Source organism: Dendrobates tinctorius, unplaced genomic scaffold, assembly GCF_039654945.1.
Source record: "Dendrobates tinctorius isolate UK_male_01 unplaced genomic scaffold, ASM3965494v1 ptg000222l, whole genome shotgun sequence".
Lineage (NCBI taxonomy): Eukaryota > Metazoa > Chordata > Amphibia > Anura > Dendrobatidae > Dendrobates > Dendrobates tinctorius.
The window spans coordinates 1,245,117-1,258,816 of record NW_027361889.1 but is presented as its reverse complement, the minus strand read 5'-3'; the positions used below and the strand labels follow the sequence as shown (position 1 = coordinate 1,258,816).

Below are 13,700 nucleotides of genomic sequence, written 5' to 3'. Positions count from 1 at the left end.
TTTACTTTAGTTACCAGCATGCTGATCGCTGGTCTCCCGCCTGTCACATGCAGCGATGCGTGCTGGCCAGCGGGAGACCAGTGATCAAAGAAATGTCCAGGGCGTTCCAACAACGATCAGCGATACCGGCAGGGGGGCCGGTCGCTGGTCAGTGTCACACACAGCGATCTCGCTGGTGAGATCGCTGTTGCGTCACAAAAATTGTGACTGGGTGCTTTACAGTTTCAAAGATAACAACTTTAACAATAATACAATGATTAAAGCAAAATAAGCCGACCCGGCTGCTGAGAGCTTACAATCTACAATGAGGTGGGGGAGATACACAGTACAGGTGTGTATTTACAATGATGGTCCAGCCATTTTGAGGGAGTGGGGGATAGATAGATAGTGAATGGGCTACTCCCACACTCTTACACATAAAATGACTGATTAGGGAACGTGATGGGCCGCTCTGAACAAATGTGTTTTGAGGAAGCTTCTAAAACTGCAAGTTGTGGCTGGTCCTAATTTCTTGGGGTAGAGCATTCCAGAGGATTGGCGCAACACGGGAAAAGTCTTGGAGATTGGTAGTGGAAGGTTTGGATTAGTGCAGAGGTTAGTCGAAAGTCTTGCAGAGCTCAGCGATCGGCTTGGCCGATAGACAGAAATGAGGGAGGAGATGTAATGGGGTGCTGCATAGTGGAGAGCTTTGTGGGTGAGAACAAGTACTTTGAATTGGATCCTATAATGAATGGGCAGCCAGTGTAACGACTGGCAAAGAGCCGACGCGTCCGAGTACCGATTAGCCAGATGGATGACCTTGGCTGCTGCATTAAGGATGAACTGGAGAGGGGAAAGTCGAGTGATGGGGAGGCCAAATAATAGAGCATTACAGTAGTCCAGGCGGGAGTGGATCATGGCGAAAGTGAGGGTTTTGTGTCCATGGTGAGAAAAGGGGGGGATTCTAGAGATGTTCTTTAGGTGTAAGCGGCAAGAGCGGGCAAGAGATTGTATATGACATTTGAAGGCAAACATGTTCTCTTGTCCATACTCTCAAATTGTCTGTCCATCATTCCCACAGAGATCAATGGACAGGGGCAGGAGGCATAATAAATCACGAAATCTGTGTGGCGGATAATGTGTTCAGTAATGGAAAAGTTTTATCCCCATTACTGGACTTGAAGTTGGAGGCCCTATCCATATTAGCACATGCCGCACAGCTTTTACAAAGGAAGAAACCCAATTTGGGTCCCTTTTGATCTAAATGACTGTTCTATGGACGGTCCCGTGTGTTAACTATGAACCAAGAGATCTCTCAGATTTTGGGTTCTTCTATAGGTAATTGATGGTGAGACAGTGGTGGTTTCAGCTTGTGCGGGATCACTCGTGATAGTCCAGTACTTGGGTAATGCATTTCTCTTTAGATCCCAATTCTCTTTTTAGGTGGAAATGAATCTTACTTTGAGGGTTAGGTCTGTTCTTTAGGTTTTAACAAGTCTATCCTGCGCTTCTTATGTGCTCTTCACCAGCCATGGCAAATTACACGATTTGAGTACCCTCTCTGAGAATATCTTCCTGCCGATTCCAAGGCTTGTGTGTGAAAATAAGATTCATTGTCGTAGAGGCAGCCCCCATAGCTGTCCCTTAGAGTTGGAGATATAGAGTTTCCTTGAATATGAAAAAGTTGTGTGTGAGAGTATACTCCAAAGGGACAAAAGAAATTCAATAAAGCCATGGTCCATAATGTCATGCATAAAAAAAGGCCAGGATGTTTCGATGCCATCCCTGTGCTGAATTGAAGTGTACAAGGACTCTACATGTAAACTTACTAACCACAGAGCTTCACTCTGCTCTTGTTCAGTATCCTTTAATTACTATTGTTATTAATTTTTTAATGTTGACTATAATAAAAATCTATTTTATCCTGCATCTGCTTAGCTTCCTTCTTTTTGGATTTATTGCATGTTTTTGGAAGTGTTCCTATTTATTTTTCTGGTCATTATTTGGGTATTTAAAGAAAAGTGATGCCCAAACAGTCCAGGTTGCTCATTCTCTGGGGGTCCGGCGCGGACTCTCCGCCACCGTGTTTCCGCGGCATTGGTGAAGTCACGTCGACAGTGCACATCACCTCTCCATCCAGTCGCTCAGCTTTGCCGCGTGTGCCATGCTTACCAGAAGAGCTGCTGAACTCAGTGATTGTCTGCAGGGGTAATGTGTAGTGTCGTCGAAACATCACTGCTGTTCACTACATGACTTTTTATTCCGCTTGCAACCTACACCAGGAATAGCCCTTACTGTATACAATAGAGGTTTTCCGATCCTTGAAATTTATAGTTAAAAGGTCTCAGACTGGTTAAAAAAAAAAAAAAAGAAATACTCGCCCTTATTGATACCCTGCAGGTCCCATTATGGCACGATCCCAGTCCCTGCTGATCTCTTCTCCCGCACAGTCTCCTTCTGAGGCAGTTGCACGCGCCTGGGTCGGTACGCGATTGCTGCAGCAGGAAGTAGAGCTGAGCCGGGGAGTGGGCAGTAGTAAAATGGGGGCAGTGGGGAAATAGTCCTGTAAGTGTTGCCGCTTTCATTTTATAGACATCCGCTTTAAATTCTCCATCTTTGTTGGTTCGGTCTGTTGCTTTGAATATTTTCTGTACTTCTGTTTATCTGGTCGGTTTTACCCCTGGAATCTTTTCACATTATATCATCTGTATTTCCACATCATGTATTTTCATGATATTCCAGTGTTTTCCCTTCTATGCCTCTTTACTGGAGCAAGCTTGTAATTATTGGCCCAGTCCAGCAGTGAGTCAGTTGAGAAGTATGTCACAGAGTTTCCTCCGGAGCTGTCAGAGCTCCACTGCTTCAGTAATGCAATGCCCCCTCTTTTTTAACAGAATTTTGGGCGTTTTTTTTGTTTTGTTTTTTTTGCCAATATTGGCCAATCAGGAAACTGATATACAGCTCAGGCAAAAATTAAGAGACTGCAAAATTTTCAGTTTGTCTGATTTTTCTCTTTATATTTTTGAGTAAAATGTAAACTGCTCTTTTATTCTATAAACTACTGACAACATGTCTCCGAATATCCAAGCACTAAATTTTGTATTTATTTTCAGAAAATGAGAAATGGTCAAAATAACAAAAAAAATGCAGTGCTTACAGCCCTCAAATAATGCTAAGAAAACAACTTCATAATCATTTAGAAACAAAAATACTAATGTTTTAACTCAGGAAGAGTTCAGAAATCAACATTTTGTGGAATAACCATGATTTATAATCCCAGCTTTCATGCGTCTTGGCATGCTTCCCACCAGTCTCTCACACTGCTTTTGGGTGACCTTATGCCACTCCTGGTACAAAAATTTAAGCAGTTCTTCTTTGTTTGATGGCTTGTGACTATCCATCTTCCTATTGATTACATTCCAGAGGTTTTCAATGGGGTTCAGGTCTGGAGATTGGGCTGGCCATGACAGAGTTTTGATGTGGTGGTCCTTCATCCACACATTGATTGACCTAGCTGTGTGGCATTACGCATTGTCCTGCTGGAAAAACCAGTCCTCAGAGTTTGGGGAACATTGCCTGAGGAGAAGGAATCAGCTGTTTTTCCTGGATAGCCTTGTATGCGGCTTGATTCATACGTCCTTCGCAAAGATTAATCTGCCCTATTCCAGCCTTGCTGAAGCATCCCCAGATCTTCACTGATCCTCCACCAAATTTCACAGCGGGTACAAGACACCGTGGCTTGTACGCCTCTCCAGGTCTCCATCTAACCATTAGACAACCAGGTGTTGTGCAAATCTGAAAAGTAGACTCGTCAGAGAAGATTACCTTACTCCAGTCCTCTATGGTCCAATCCTTATGGTCTGGCAAACTTTAGCCTGGCTCTCCTTTGCTTCTCATTGATGAAAGGCTTTTTTCTAGCTTTACATGACTTGAGCCCTGCCTCTAGGAGTCTGTTACAAACTGTTCTTGCCATGCACTTCACCCCAGTTGCCGTTTGCCATTCCTTTTGTAGGTCACTTGATGTCATCTTGCAGTTGCTGAGTGACATTCGAATAAGATGGCGGTCATCCCGGTCAGTGGAGAGTGGTTTTCGCACTCTGCCAGTCTGTAGCTTTGTTGTCCCCAATGTCTGCTGCTTGACCTTGTTGTAATGGACTGCCGTCTTAGAAATTTTAAGGATAGAGGAAACATGAAGCTCACTGTATCTCTCTGCTAGGAAATCCAGAATTGAGCCATTCTTTTCCTCACTTAAGACTTTTTTCTTTTCAACTCCGTTAACATGGTTATTTTTTCATTCCCATTACTTTTGGGAGATTGCTAGCACTTGTTTTGCCATCCAGCTCGTCCTATAGCAAGAGGATTGTGAACACCACTGCAGGGTTTTTTATACTTTCCTTCGTTAAATAAGATTTGGTTCAGGTGATCCCCTAATCAGAAGCACATTAAGTAGAATGAGGTGTACTCTGGTTGGAATTCAACTGACACTGGAATGGAATGGCTGGCAGACATGGAGAGAAGCTGATTTTTATAAAACTGTGCAGTGGTCTCTTAATTTTTGCCAGAGTTGTATAAATCTGAACAGAGTGATGGACATTTCTGCTGGTAACTAGAAGTCCTTAGCTTGTTCTGTCCTCTTCAGTAAAAATTGCTAAAAGCATTGGATGAACCTAAAGAAGTCCCCATCACAAATTAGTGCTGCCACTCTTGGCCATTGGTGACGTTGGGTATTGCAACTTAGTTTGATTTACTGTAGTTGAGCTGCAATACCAGACAAGACCCCTGTAACTGAGCAGCTTGGTAGTTTTCTTCTGCCCACATTGCAGTCCTGACAGCTACTGTGGCCACCAGTTTTACAGTTCATGATCCAGTGGATCATGGTACAGTCCGAGGAAACCTACTATATTCCTCCATATGAAATCGGAAGCATAGTTCGGCCCCGTATTTAGCATCCACAGATGAGGTCTTATTGGCGGTTTTGCATAATTTTTAAATGTGTTTGAACCCCTGAAAGGGGGGGGATATTCTCATCTCAGACATTAATGGTGTATGTACAGGGCATACTATAAACCCTCTACATTCGACCTTGGAGACTCGCACCTGTCTCACGTATGTGAATGGACACTATATTCTCATCTATTGGTGCTCTGCTTTATTGTTTTGGACTTCCATAGACATAATCGGAGGGAGAATTGTGCACACATGTCCAACTCTTCATTCAAAACAGGCTCCAGGATGGTTTTCAGAGGATCTGTCTCGAAAATAAAAGGTGGTTTTGCATTGCTGTGAATGAAATAAAGTTCTCTCCATTTCTATGGGAGTTCCGAAAATGGCAGAAATCCAATACAAGTGTTTGCCACCTCAGCTTTCACAGCGACAAGAGATGGGGCCCCTTCTTTTGAGACAGATCTAGGACTTGTGCCTCCAGACATTTATAGGATTCATTCCTCTGAGATGGGAATACCCCTTTAATAAAAGATCCTGTTTGCCTACGAACACCAAGTCTGTGTCATCCAAGAAGCATGACTAGCAGATTTTCTGCCTGTGTAAACATCCGCCCGGAAGAAAAACAATCGCCCCCAAATGTCAGTGGTGCTGAATCTGGAACGGGAGGATTTCACTACATTCATCCTTTTTTAATTTTGTCTAACCGCAACGAGTTGTCATTCCAACTTTTTTTTTAATTTGCTTATTTTGAAAATGTAAAACTTTCTTCTTGCTTGTTGGATACATTTTGTTTGTGTTCTATGTATTTATTTTTTTGGGGGGATAATATAAAAGCAAAAATTAAAGTTTCTAGGTTGCGTGAAGCTTCCCATGTGCAGAGTTATAAATCCTGAGCCTGGAGGGGGCAGAGGAACTTCCCAGGATCTAGTACTATAGTTTTCAGCCACAAGCACGTGGGAGCCGGGGGAGTGTTGGTCTGGTCTGTGGGAATGCAAGCTCTGCAGAGCCTGTAAACAACCCATGAGTCAGGGCATTGCTATGTCACACAGTGAGGAGGGCCTCCCTGAGTGCAGCTTCCTCCTGTGCAAGCCAGTGGGTGTCCTCCTGCCATGACTTTACAGGGAACAGGGCCTCCTCCAAGCTCCGCACCAGGTCACCAGCTCTGTACCAGGTAAGAATGCAGACTCCGGGAAAAGCTGGATAGTCGGCCACCTGGAATTTTTTGTAACTTTTCGGAAGAAAGAAAACATTGGCAGGACACTGGTAGGCCTGACGCTCATGTGGGTTTTGTTTCGTTAAGACTTGATTGGGAATATAATTAAATTCTGGTTTAAACCCTTAAGGGGAAATATTGGTTATTAATACTGGTTTATGGCATGGTTCACTTTGTTTTTGCATTTTTATTTATTTTTAAGTTATATTTATTTTTTTGCTATGTTCACTAGGATTAAATCTATTGCACTTGGAAGGAACATGTTGTGCTTTTTGTGCAGGCTTAAGCGTTTTTACCATAGTAATTAAAAGCGATTGCTTATCCTTTGTATCGCTAGTAGAGACGGAAAAACACGTGTTGTCCCGTCCTTGTAGATCAGAAGGAGATGATGGGACGGAGCTCTTTTTGTGGAGCTTGTATTCTCACGAGTGTGGATTGATCATTAGATGGTAGCGTGCCGCCGCCTCATCCATCCCGACGAATATCTTGGAGATCGCTTCAGTTGAAATATCTTATCTCCCCGGTAGAAGAAGACATGTGATAATCTCCTTGTTAATGAAAGCGTGCAATGTTTGTTGTGATCTCGCTCGTGGCACTCTTCCTTTCATTATGAGATATCGCTAGGCAGCCGATTGCGAGCGCCGTGTGTAGATGCTTTATTTATTTTTTTCCCTTTTAAGTCTACGCTTTCTTTTTATGAATTTTTGATGCAAAGCAAAAGTAAACAATCCGGAACTTGCGTCAAACTAATCCTCTATCTCGTAGGTGGAGACAATAAAGGTACTAATGATATTGAAGTAGGAAGAATCGCAGGCCATTTCTTTTTTTCCCTCTTCTAGTTTCTGAGCCGCCCTGACCCTCATTGATCTTATTTCCCACATCGTAAGCCCCCGGGATGCGTCCTTTCATCTTTCGAGTGATTCTCTTCCCATAGCGGCCATCAATGAGCTCCTTTGCTCAGTTTCTTCTGCCTTTTTTGTCGGACTTGCCCTCAAGTCATCTGCATGTTTGGACCTTTTTTTTTTTTTCTGATTATTCCCCCCCCCCCCTTCTTCGTCGTCGTCCTTTGTCTCCATGGTTACGGTCTCCAAGTTGGCTGGTTTTTGATGGTTTCCATGACAACCATCCTTGGGAAATCTGTAGTGTCTCGGCTACATTTTTCTTTTCATCAATGATTTAAATGCTGGGGTTTGTAACAAGCGTAGTCGTCTCGTTAGTAGGCACGGATCCGGTTCCGGTGCCGTTTGTTTGATCGCCAGGAGGGAGGTTCCCGACCTTCAATGCTGCCGCTCTCTGCTCCCTCTCCGAATGCCATCTGCGCCAAGCAGCTGCAGGTCTTCGTTTTCAGAATTTGCTTTACTGTCCAGTTTTACCCCATCACCTCTACGTGCCATAATTTACACCCTTAGGTTGACTTCAGGTCGACTGCCGCCGGCCAAAACTTATTTTTTGGGGGTGATCCAGTTTCATTATATATCTCCATTCTCCATGGTAAGATGATTTTGTAAGGATTCGTGATTGTGTTTTTTTATTTATTTTTTTATTTTTTATGTATATATGCAAATTATATAATGACCGGCGAATATAATCATTCTAATTGTAACTAATTATTGTCCTTTTTTTACCTCTTTTTTCAGTTGCATTTTCTGCACCGTTCTGTCCTGGTGATTGTTTACAGGTTATGACGACTAATCTCAAACCAAACAAGGCATTAAAGGTAATAAATTATGGCTTAATTATCACGTTATTATAAAGTACATCAGACAGTAAAACACGCCCAGACGGTGCAGGTGTTGGCCAAGGCCTGGGGATGTGTTGCCATAGTAAGAGAAGCCATCTTGGTGGAGGCTCTTCTGAAGTATCTGGCTATAGATCTGAATGTCGCTCCACCATATTTGCCCGATACTTTACAAATAACAATAAAAATAATAGAAAAATCATAGTTATATCAGTGTAGTGGTGTGTTATTTTTTTTTTTTTAATATAAATCACTGGTGCTATTTTTGCAACGAGTTTAGTAATGCTCACATTTCATTTCTTTTAAACACCATCATTCTTGTGAAGTGTTAACACTATATATACAGTATGTGTATATATATAAGTATTTGTGCAGCTTCCCAAACCAAAGTTTAGAAGGTGCCCGTAGCTGATTTTCGTGCTTTTTGTAAAGGGATATTGGCAGGTTTGGATGTGAGAGGCCCTCATCTCGAGTTACTTTTGTGGTTTTTTTTTTTTATTTCTTATGTCTGATTCTTTTGTTCCTGTGGATTTACTCACTTCTCATCATTCATAACACATGCACGCTCGGCTGGGCTGAGCTTGCATGTGTTGGGAGAGAAAAAAAAAGTGTTGGGTGATATGTATGGCGGCCTTTTAAAGGTGTTGTTTCACCAGTGATCTTCAGGAGTAGCATCGCTCCCTTGCCTCCCAGTTTCCTGCTTAATCAATGGTTGAGACTACTGGTATTTTTGCAATACTGGCCCAAACGGTTCACTTTAACATTGTCAGCTGAGGCATCTTTATGGATGCACAGGGACCGGAGGGTATGTGCGCACAATAAGTAAACGCTGCGGGTTAGATGCTGTGTACTTGTGCAGCGTCCAACCCGCAGCGTCCAGAAGTTACAGCATAGTGGGTGGGATTTCAAGAAAACCCATGCCCACTATGCGTCCTGAGACGCCGGCAGGCTCATCCGCGGAGACGGACATGCGGCGCGTCTCTCTAGACCGCAGCATGTCTATCTTGCGGAGACGTACAGTGTATTGGATGTTGTGAATCTGCACGGTTTAATGAACACATGCGGATTCACCTGTGTTCAATAGCTGGCAGCGCTTTGGACGTACCCTTAAAGCTGGCCAGATCCAGCAACCTGGACTGTTTCAGAGCAACGCTCGCAAGCTATAATGGAAAGGGCTTGTAAGTGCGGTGTTCCTTCCCTAGGAGATTGGCCACCTCTGATAAACTGCCGAGGTGGCTCATTACTTGGGCAACAAGCAGTGAAAAATAACATTAAAATTCCCTCCATTCTTGAGAACGGAGAGAAGTTTATAAAATAAGAAATATATGCTATTTCTGCTATTTCTAGTATTTGACCATAAATTCTTTGACACACATCCGTTTAGGATCCACGGGAAAATTCCAGAATTTAGTTTGTTTTTTCTTTTATCTTGAAGTACCGTACATTTTTCACTTTCAATATAGAATTTTGGTAAAATTGTATAGTTTTCCATTAACATATTGTTTCCCTAGATGAGGGTGTGGGGGGGAGTATATATTACAAATTTGCTTATGAGAGATATCCAGCGCACACGACGTGAACGTCTCCTGAACTTGTGTTTTTGTGTTGCTCATTGAGTAAAATCCTCATTCGCAACCATTATATCCCATCTTGTATTTGGTGGTATGATTCATTAATACCTGTATGTTTTAAAGGGGTTGTATCAAGATTGACAAGTAGGTTATTCTTGTTTTGTTTTTTTTGTTTAACGTTCCTATGCAAACCTAAGTGTTTCCATGGTTACAGACTACAAACAAGCCCTGTGTAGTCTGATTCTGCAGTTTGGATTTCCTTTCTCCTGACCCCCTACATTTTGCTAACTTAAGGGCCTTTCACACATAGCGAGATTGCTAGCGATATCGCTAAAGCGTCACCGATTTTGTGACGCAACAGCGATATTGCTAGCGATCTTGTTTTGTGTGACACGTACCTGTGATCGGCTCCGCCGCTGGAAATCGCTGATCGCGCTCGAATGTCCTGGGCCATTTTTTTCCTCGTTGGCATCCCGCTGGCACCGACTAGCGGCGCATGGACGCAGGTGGAAGTCGTCATCATCGCTGCGGTGTGAAAGGTAACAGCGACCGCCAACAGATCGCTCATCGCTGCTGAGATCTGTCTGTTTGACAGCTCACTAGCGACCATGTAGCAACCCACCAGCAATCCTGACCAGGTCGTATCGTTGTTGGGATCGCTGGTGCGTCGCTATATGTAACGGGACCCTTACACTTACATTTGAGTCATTATAGGGTTGATGGCTATGGCAAGGGTTTACGTCTGTTACCATGGAAACACATTGCTCTTTGTTAGAGCTGCAAACATGAGCTTGTACATTTTATTTGAAACTATATGCATTGAGGTTTTTTTTTTTTTTTTTTTTCTATGTGGGTGCATTGTGCCCGTGGCAAAAAAAAATATGATTGCAAAGTTAGAGATGACAAAATAGAAAAAATATCACCACCATTATGATAAATGCAGAAGGTATATATACGTTGTGTGATGCCGGGTGTCCTCAAGTAACGGCAAGTTTATGAAACAAAAAGGTATTATAATCCAGTACAGCAATAGTTAATTAACAAAATTATGTACTAAGCCAGCCTTTCCATAAAATGGCTTTAAAAAATCCCGAAAAAATGACATTTGACAGTCCTACGCGGTTCAGACTGCTAAGAGTCCTTAGTTATAGAAATACTAAGTCCAATGGCCTCTTTTTCTTTTTCTTTTCTTTTTAATTGACCTTTTGTGCTGCTGGATTACAAAGTTTTATTTATAATCTTGAAGGTGGAGATGGCCTTTAAGAAATAATCGACCGTGTCATATCGGCGGCGTACATGTGTCCAAGCCAATTGTAGTAACGACTTGCGTTTCTTCTAGGTAAAGAAGGAGGCGGGAGAGAACGCCCCAGTATTAAGCGATGATGAGCTCGTGTCAATGTCTGTGCGGGAGCTAAACCAGCACCTCCGAGGTCTCTCCAAAGAGGATATCATCCGCCTAAAGCAACGTAGGCGCACCCTGAAAAACCGCGGCTACGCTGCCAGCTGCCGAGTAAAGCGCGTCACCCAAAAAGAGGAGCTAGAGAGACAGCGGGTGGAGTTACAGCAAGAAGTGGATAAGCTGGCGCGAGAAAACTCCAGCATGAAGCTTGAGCTGGATGCTCTACGGTCCAAGTACGAAGCCCTCCAAACCTTCGCCCGCACAGTCGCCAGGGGCCCCATCACCCCAACCAAGGTTGCCACCACCAGCGTCATCACCATCGTGAAGTCTGCCGACATATCATCGGCATCCATACCGTTCTCCGCAGCATCCTAGTATCTAGAAAAAAAGAGAAAATAGCGGAGAGAACTAGCTGCCTGTTCAAAGAGGGACATTATGGGATCCACCTAATATGGTTTCTCTGTTCCTTTCCTGCCTATTCTGATGTTAGGCATTGCCTTTTATTCCATTGCCCACCCCAACATGACGCATAGAGGTGACGGGCAGCTACACTATGGCCTTGTTGTAAGTGTACCAGGGAATATGTCTCGTGGAGTTTGAGGTAATCCTTTTACTCCTCAAAGGGACTATACGTTAAATTATGGATCGTCTCGGACCCTTCATAAACACCGCTTTAGGAAAATGACGGCTCCTCCCCTCTCCTTTTTTTTCTTTCTTTTTTTTTTTTTTTGTAATTTTTTTGCAAAAATAACAAGACATTCTGTTTAGTTTTCTGGGTCTCCAGGAATAAAAGCAGAAGATAATTAGTATCTAATAATTATGTTGCCGATGTCATGTCCTTGTGAGGATCGTGGTCAGCACTTGTGCTGTTATTCTGGTGACTATGTTGCATGTCGTTCTCCGGTGGGATTTTTTATTTATTTATATGTATGATTTTTTTTTTAATTAATGGCCTTTGTAATGAAACTCAGGATTTCCTTAAAATATTGAAATGTACTATGGTGGCATCTAAGTGTTAAAAAAAAAAAAAAAAAAATTATCATTGTGAAACCCCTCCGTTAAAGTTCATGTAGACCGTATTTATTTATTTTTTCTTAATTTTTTTTTTTTATGAATCAAGCAACCTGATTTTGGATTAATGGAGCACTGTGGGCAAACGGTATACCCGAAGGAGGGTGAAGCATGGCTGTAGTGTTTTTTCTTGTTTTGCACCAAGTGCTCCTTTAAGGCTAGGGATACAGAGCAACCCTGTGTTGCATTGCAGCATGGCATCCATTGAATGTCGGTGAGATTGCATTGCCATCGCCAGTACAGAAGATCCAACATTGTTGCAAGTCGCCCTCGACTTTTCAGCGTGTGACCCTTAGCTGCCAAATTGCAGCTTTAAAAGAACTGCCTGATGGCACGCTGCAAAACAAAAAAAGGAGCGCTACCATGACAGCCATGTTTTCCTATCCCTAATAGCTTGGAGGTGACCGGTAATGATATTGTGGTATGAAGGTTTTCTAGAGAGTCGTTCCATGTGGCTGCATATAGGAGATGTATAGATGGACTCGGTAAGTGTTATCTGTAAGGTGATCAGATATTCTACGTTATGGAAGACCTGTATCGTGTCGTGGGTCGTTTATGGTCGATTTGTTTGACACTTTATACAAGCCTCATATATTTTATGAGCAGCTGCCATTGGGCTGTGCTTACCCTGAGAGTATTGGACAAATTGATGGACAGATCTTCTCCGTCGTGCTGAGATTATGATGTGATTAATATGATCGTGTTTTGTGGGATTTCTTTTTTTTTTTTTCTTTTTACATACCTGGCTTGAATTGACCACTGCTACAACAGCAGGGAATGGGATTGGATATAATGTTAAAGTGAATCAGTTGCGCATTGGTAATAGATTAGATTACAATGTATATGGTTTGTGATAGACTTTTAGACTGCACTTATTTTTTTTTCCTTGGAGGCAGGGCAAGTTTTTGTAGATGGCTTAGGATTGCAGTAAGTGGATCATTGGAAGGGGTTATTTATTGATGTATTGAAATTTGAAAAAAGTAAAAAATGCAGCCAATCCAGGGACAAAAAAGACCCGATTAATGGATTGTTGTGATGTTCTTGTGTGTCATGAGAGAAGGTAGTAAGGGCTCGCTGTCTGTGACCAAAGAGGTTTTTGCTACAATGGGTTAATGGATCTAGACTTGTATAGGAGGTGACCGATGGACATGTGTGAAACCTCGCAGGAGTATAGTGGTTTTGTTGGTGAATTTTGTATTGTATCATTATTAATTTTTTATTTATTTATTTTTTTGTATTATCCACCATCAGATCTACTTAAGATCTCACGCATGCAACATGTTCACTCTGCTGCTCATTGGCTGCATGGTACTATGTAAGTGCATAGGCGACCCCTCAATATAATCATTTCAGAGGCACTTGATTTATCGCTGCTACGTAAAGGGATTTTTTTTTTTTCTTGTGCATCTTAATATAAAAGAGACAAATGACAAACCGGCTATCACATGTTTTTCAAAAAGTGACCATAATCTAGCACGAGCCAACCCCTACATACACGGGCACACTAGACTTAGTTGAGGGTAGCAACTCACCTACAATGAGAATTATATGGGGGGAAAAAAAATAAATAATAAATAAATAAATAAATAAATATATATATATATATATATATATATATATATATATATATATATATATATATATATATATATATATATATATAAAAAATTTTTTAATTAACAAATTACATGCTTTTTTTTTTTTTCCTTTAAGCTTACCAAAACACTGTTGGTTTTATGCAGGTGTCCGAGTCGTATCCATTACCGTTTCAGGTAAATTTCCTGG

The 13,700-nt window shown here is 42.1% G+C and overlaps 1 protein-coding gene across 2 annotated transcripts in view; it reads left to right on the top strand.

The window, feature by feature from the left end:
- Positions 1–13,032, top strand: part of MAFK (MAF bZIP transcription factor K) — a 53,487-nt gene extending 40,455 nt beyond the window's left edge. For both annotated transcript variants that reach the window (XM_073555172.1, XM_073555171.1), the window contains exons 2-3: positions 7,774–7,853; positions 10,785–13,032. In XM_073555172.1, coding sequence (XP_073411273.1) covers positions 7,818–7,853; positions 10,785–11,219 — 471 coding nt within the window. In that variant the 5' untranslated portion in view covers positions 7,774–7,817 and the 3' untranslated portion in view covers positions 11,220–13,032. The remainder of the gene's footprint in view (positions 1–7,773; positions 7,854–10,784) is intronic.
- Positions 13,033–13,700: the final 668 nt, after the last annotated feature.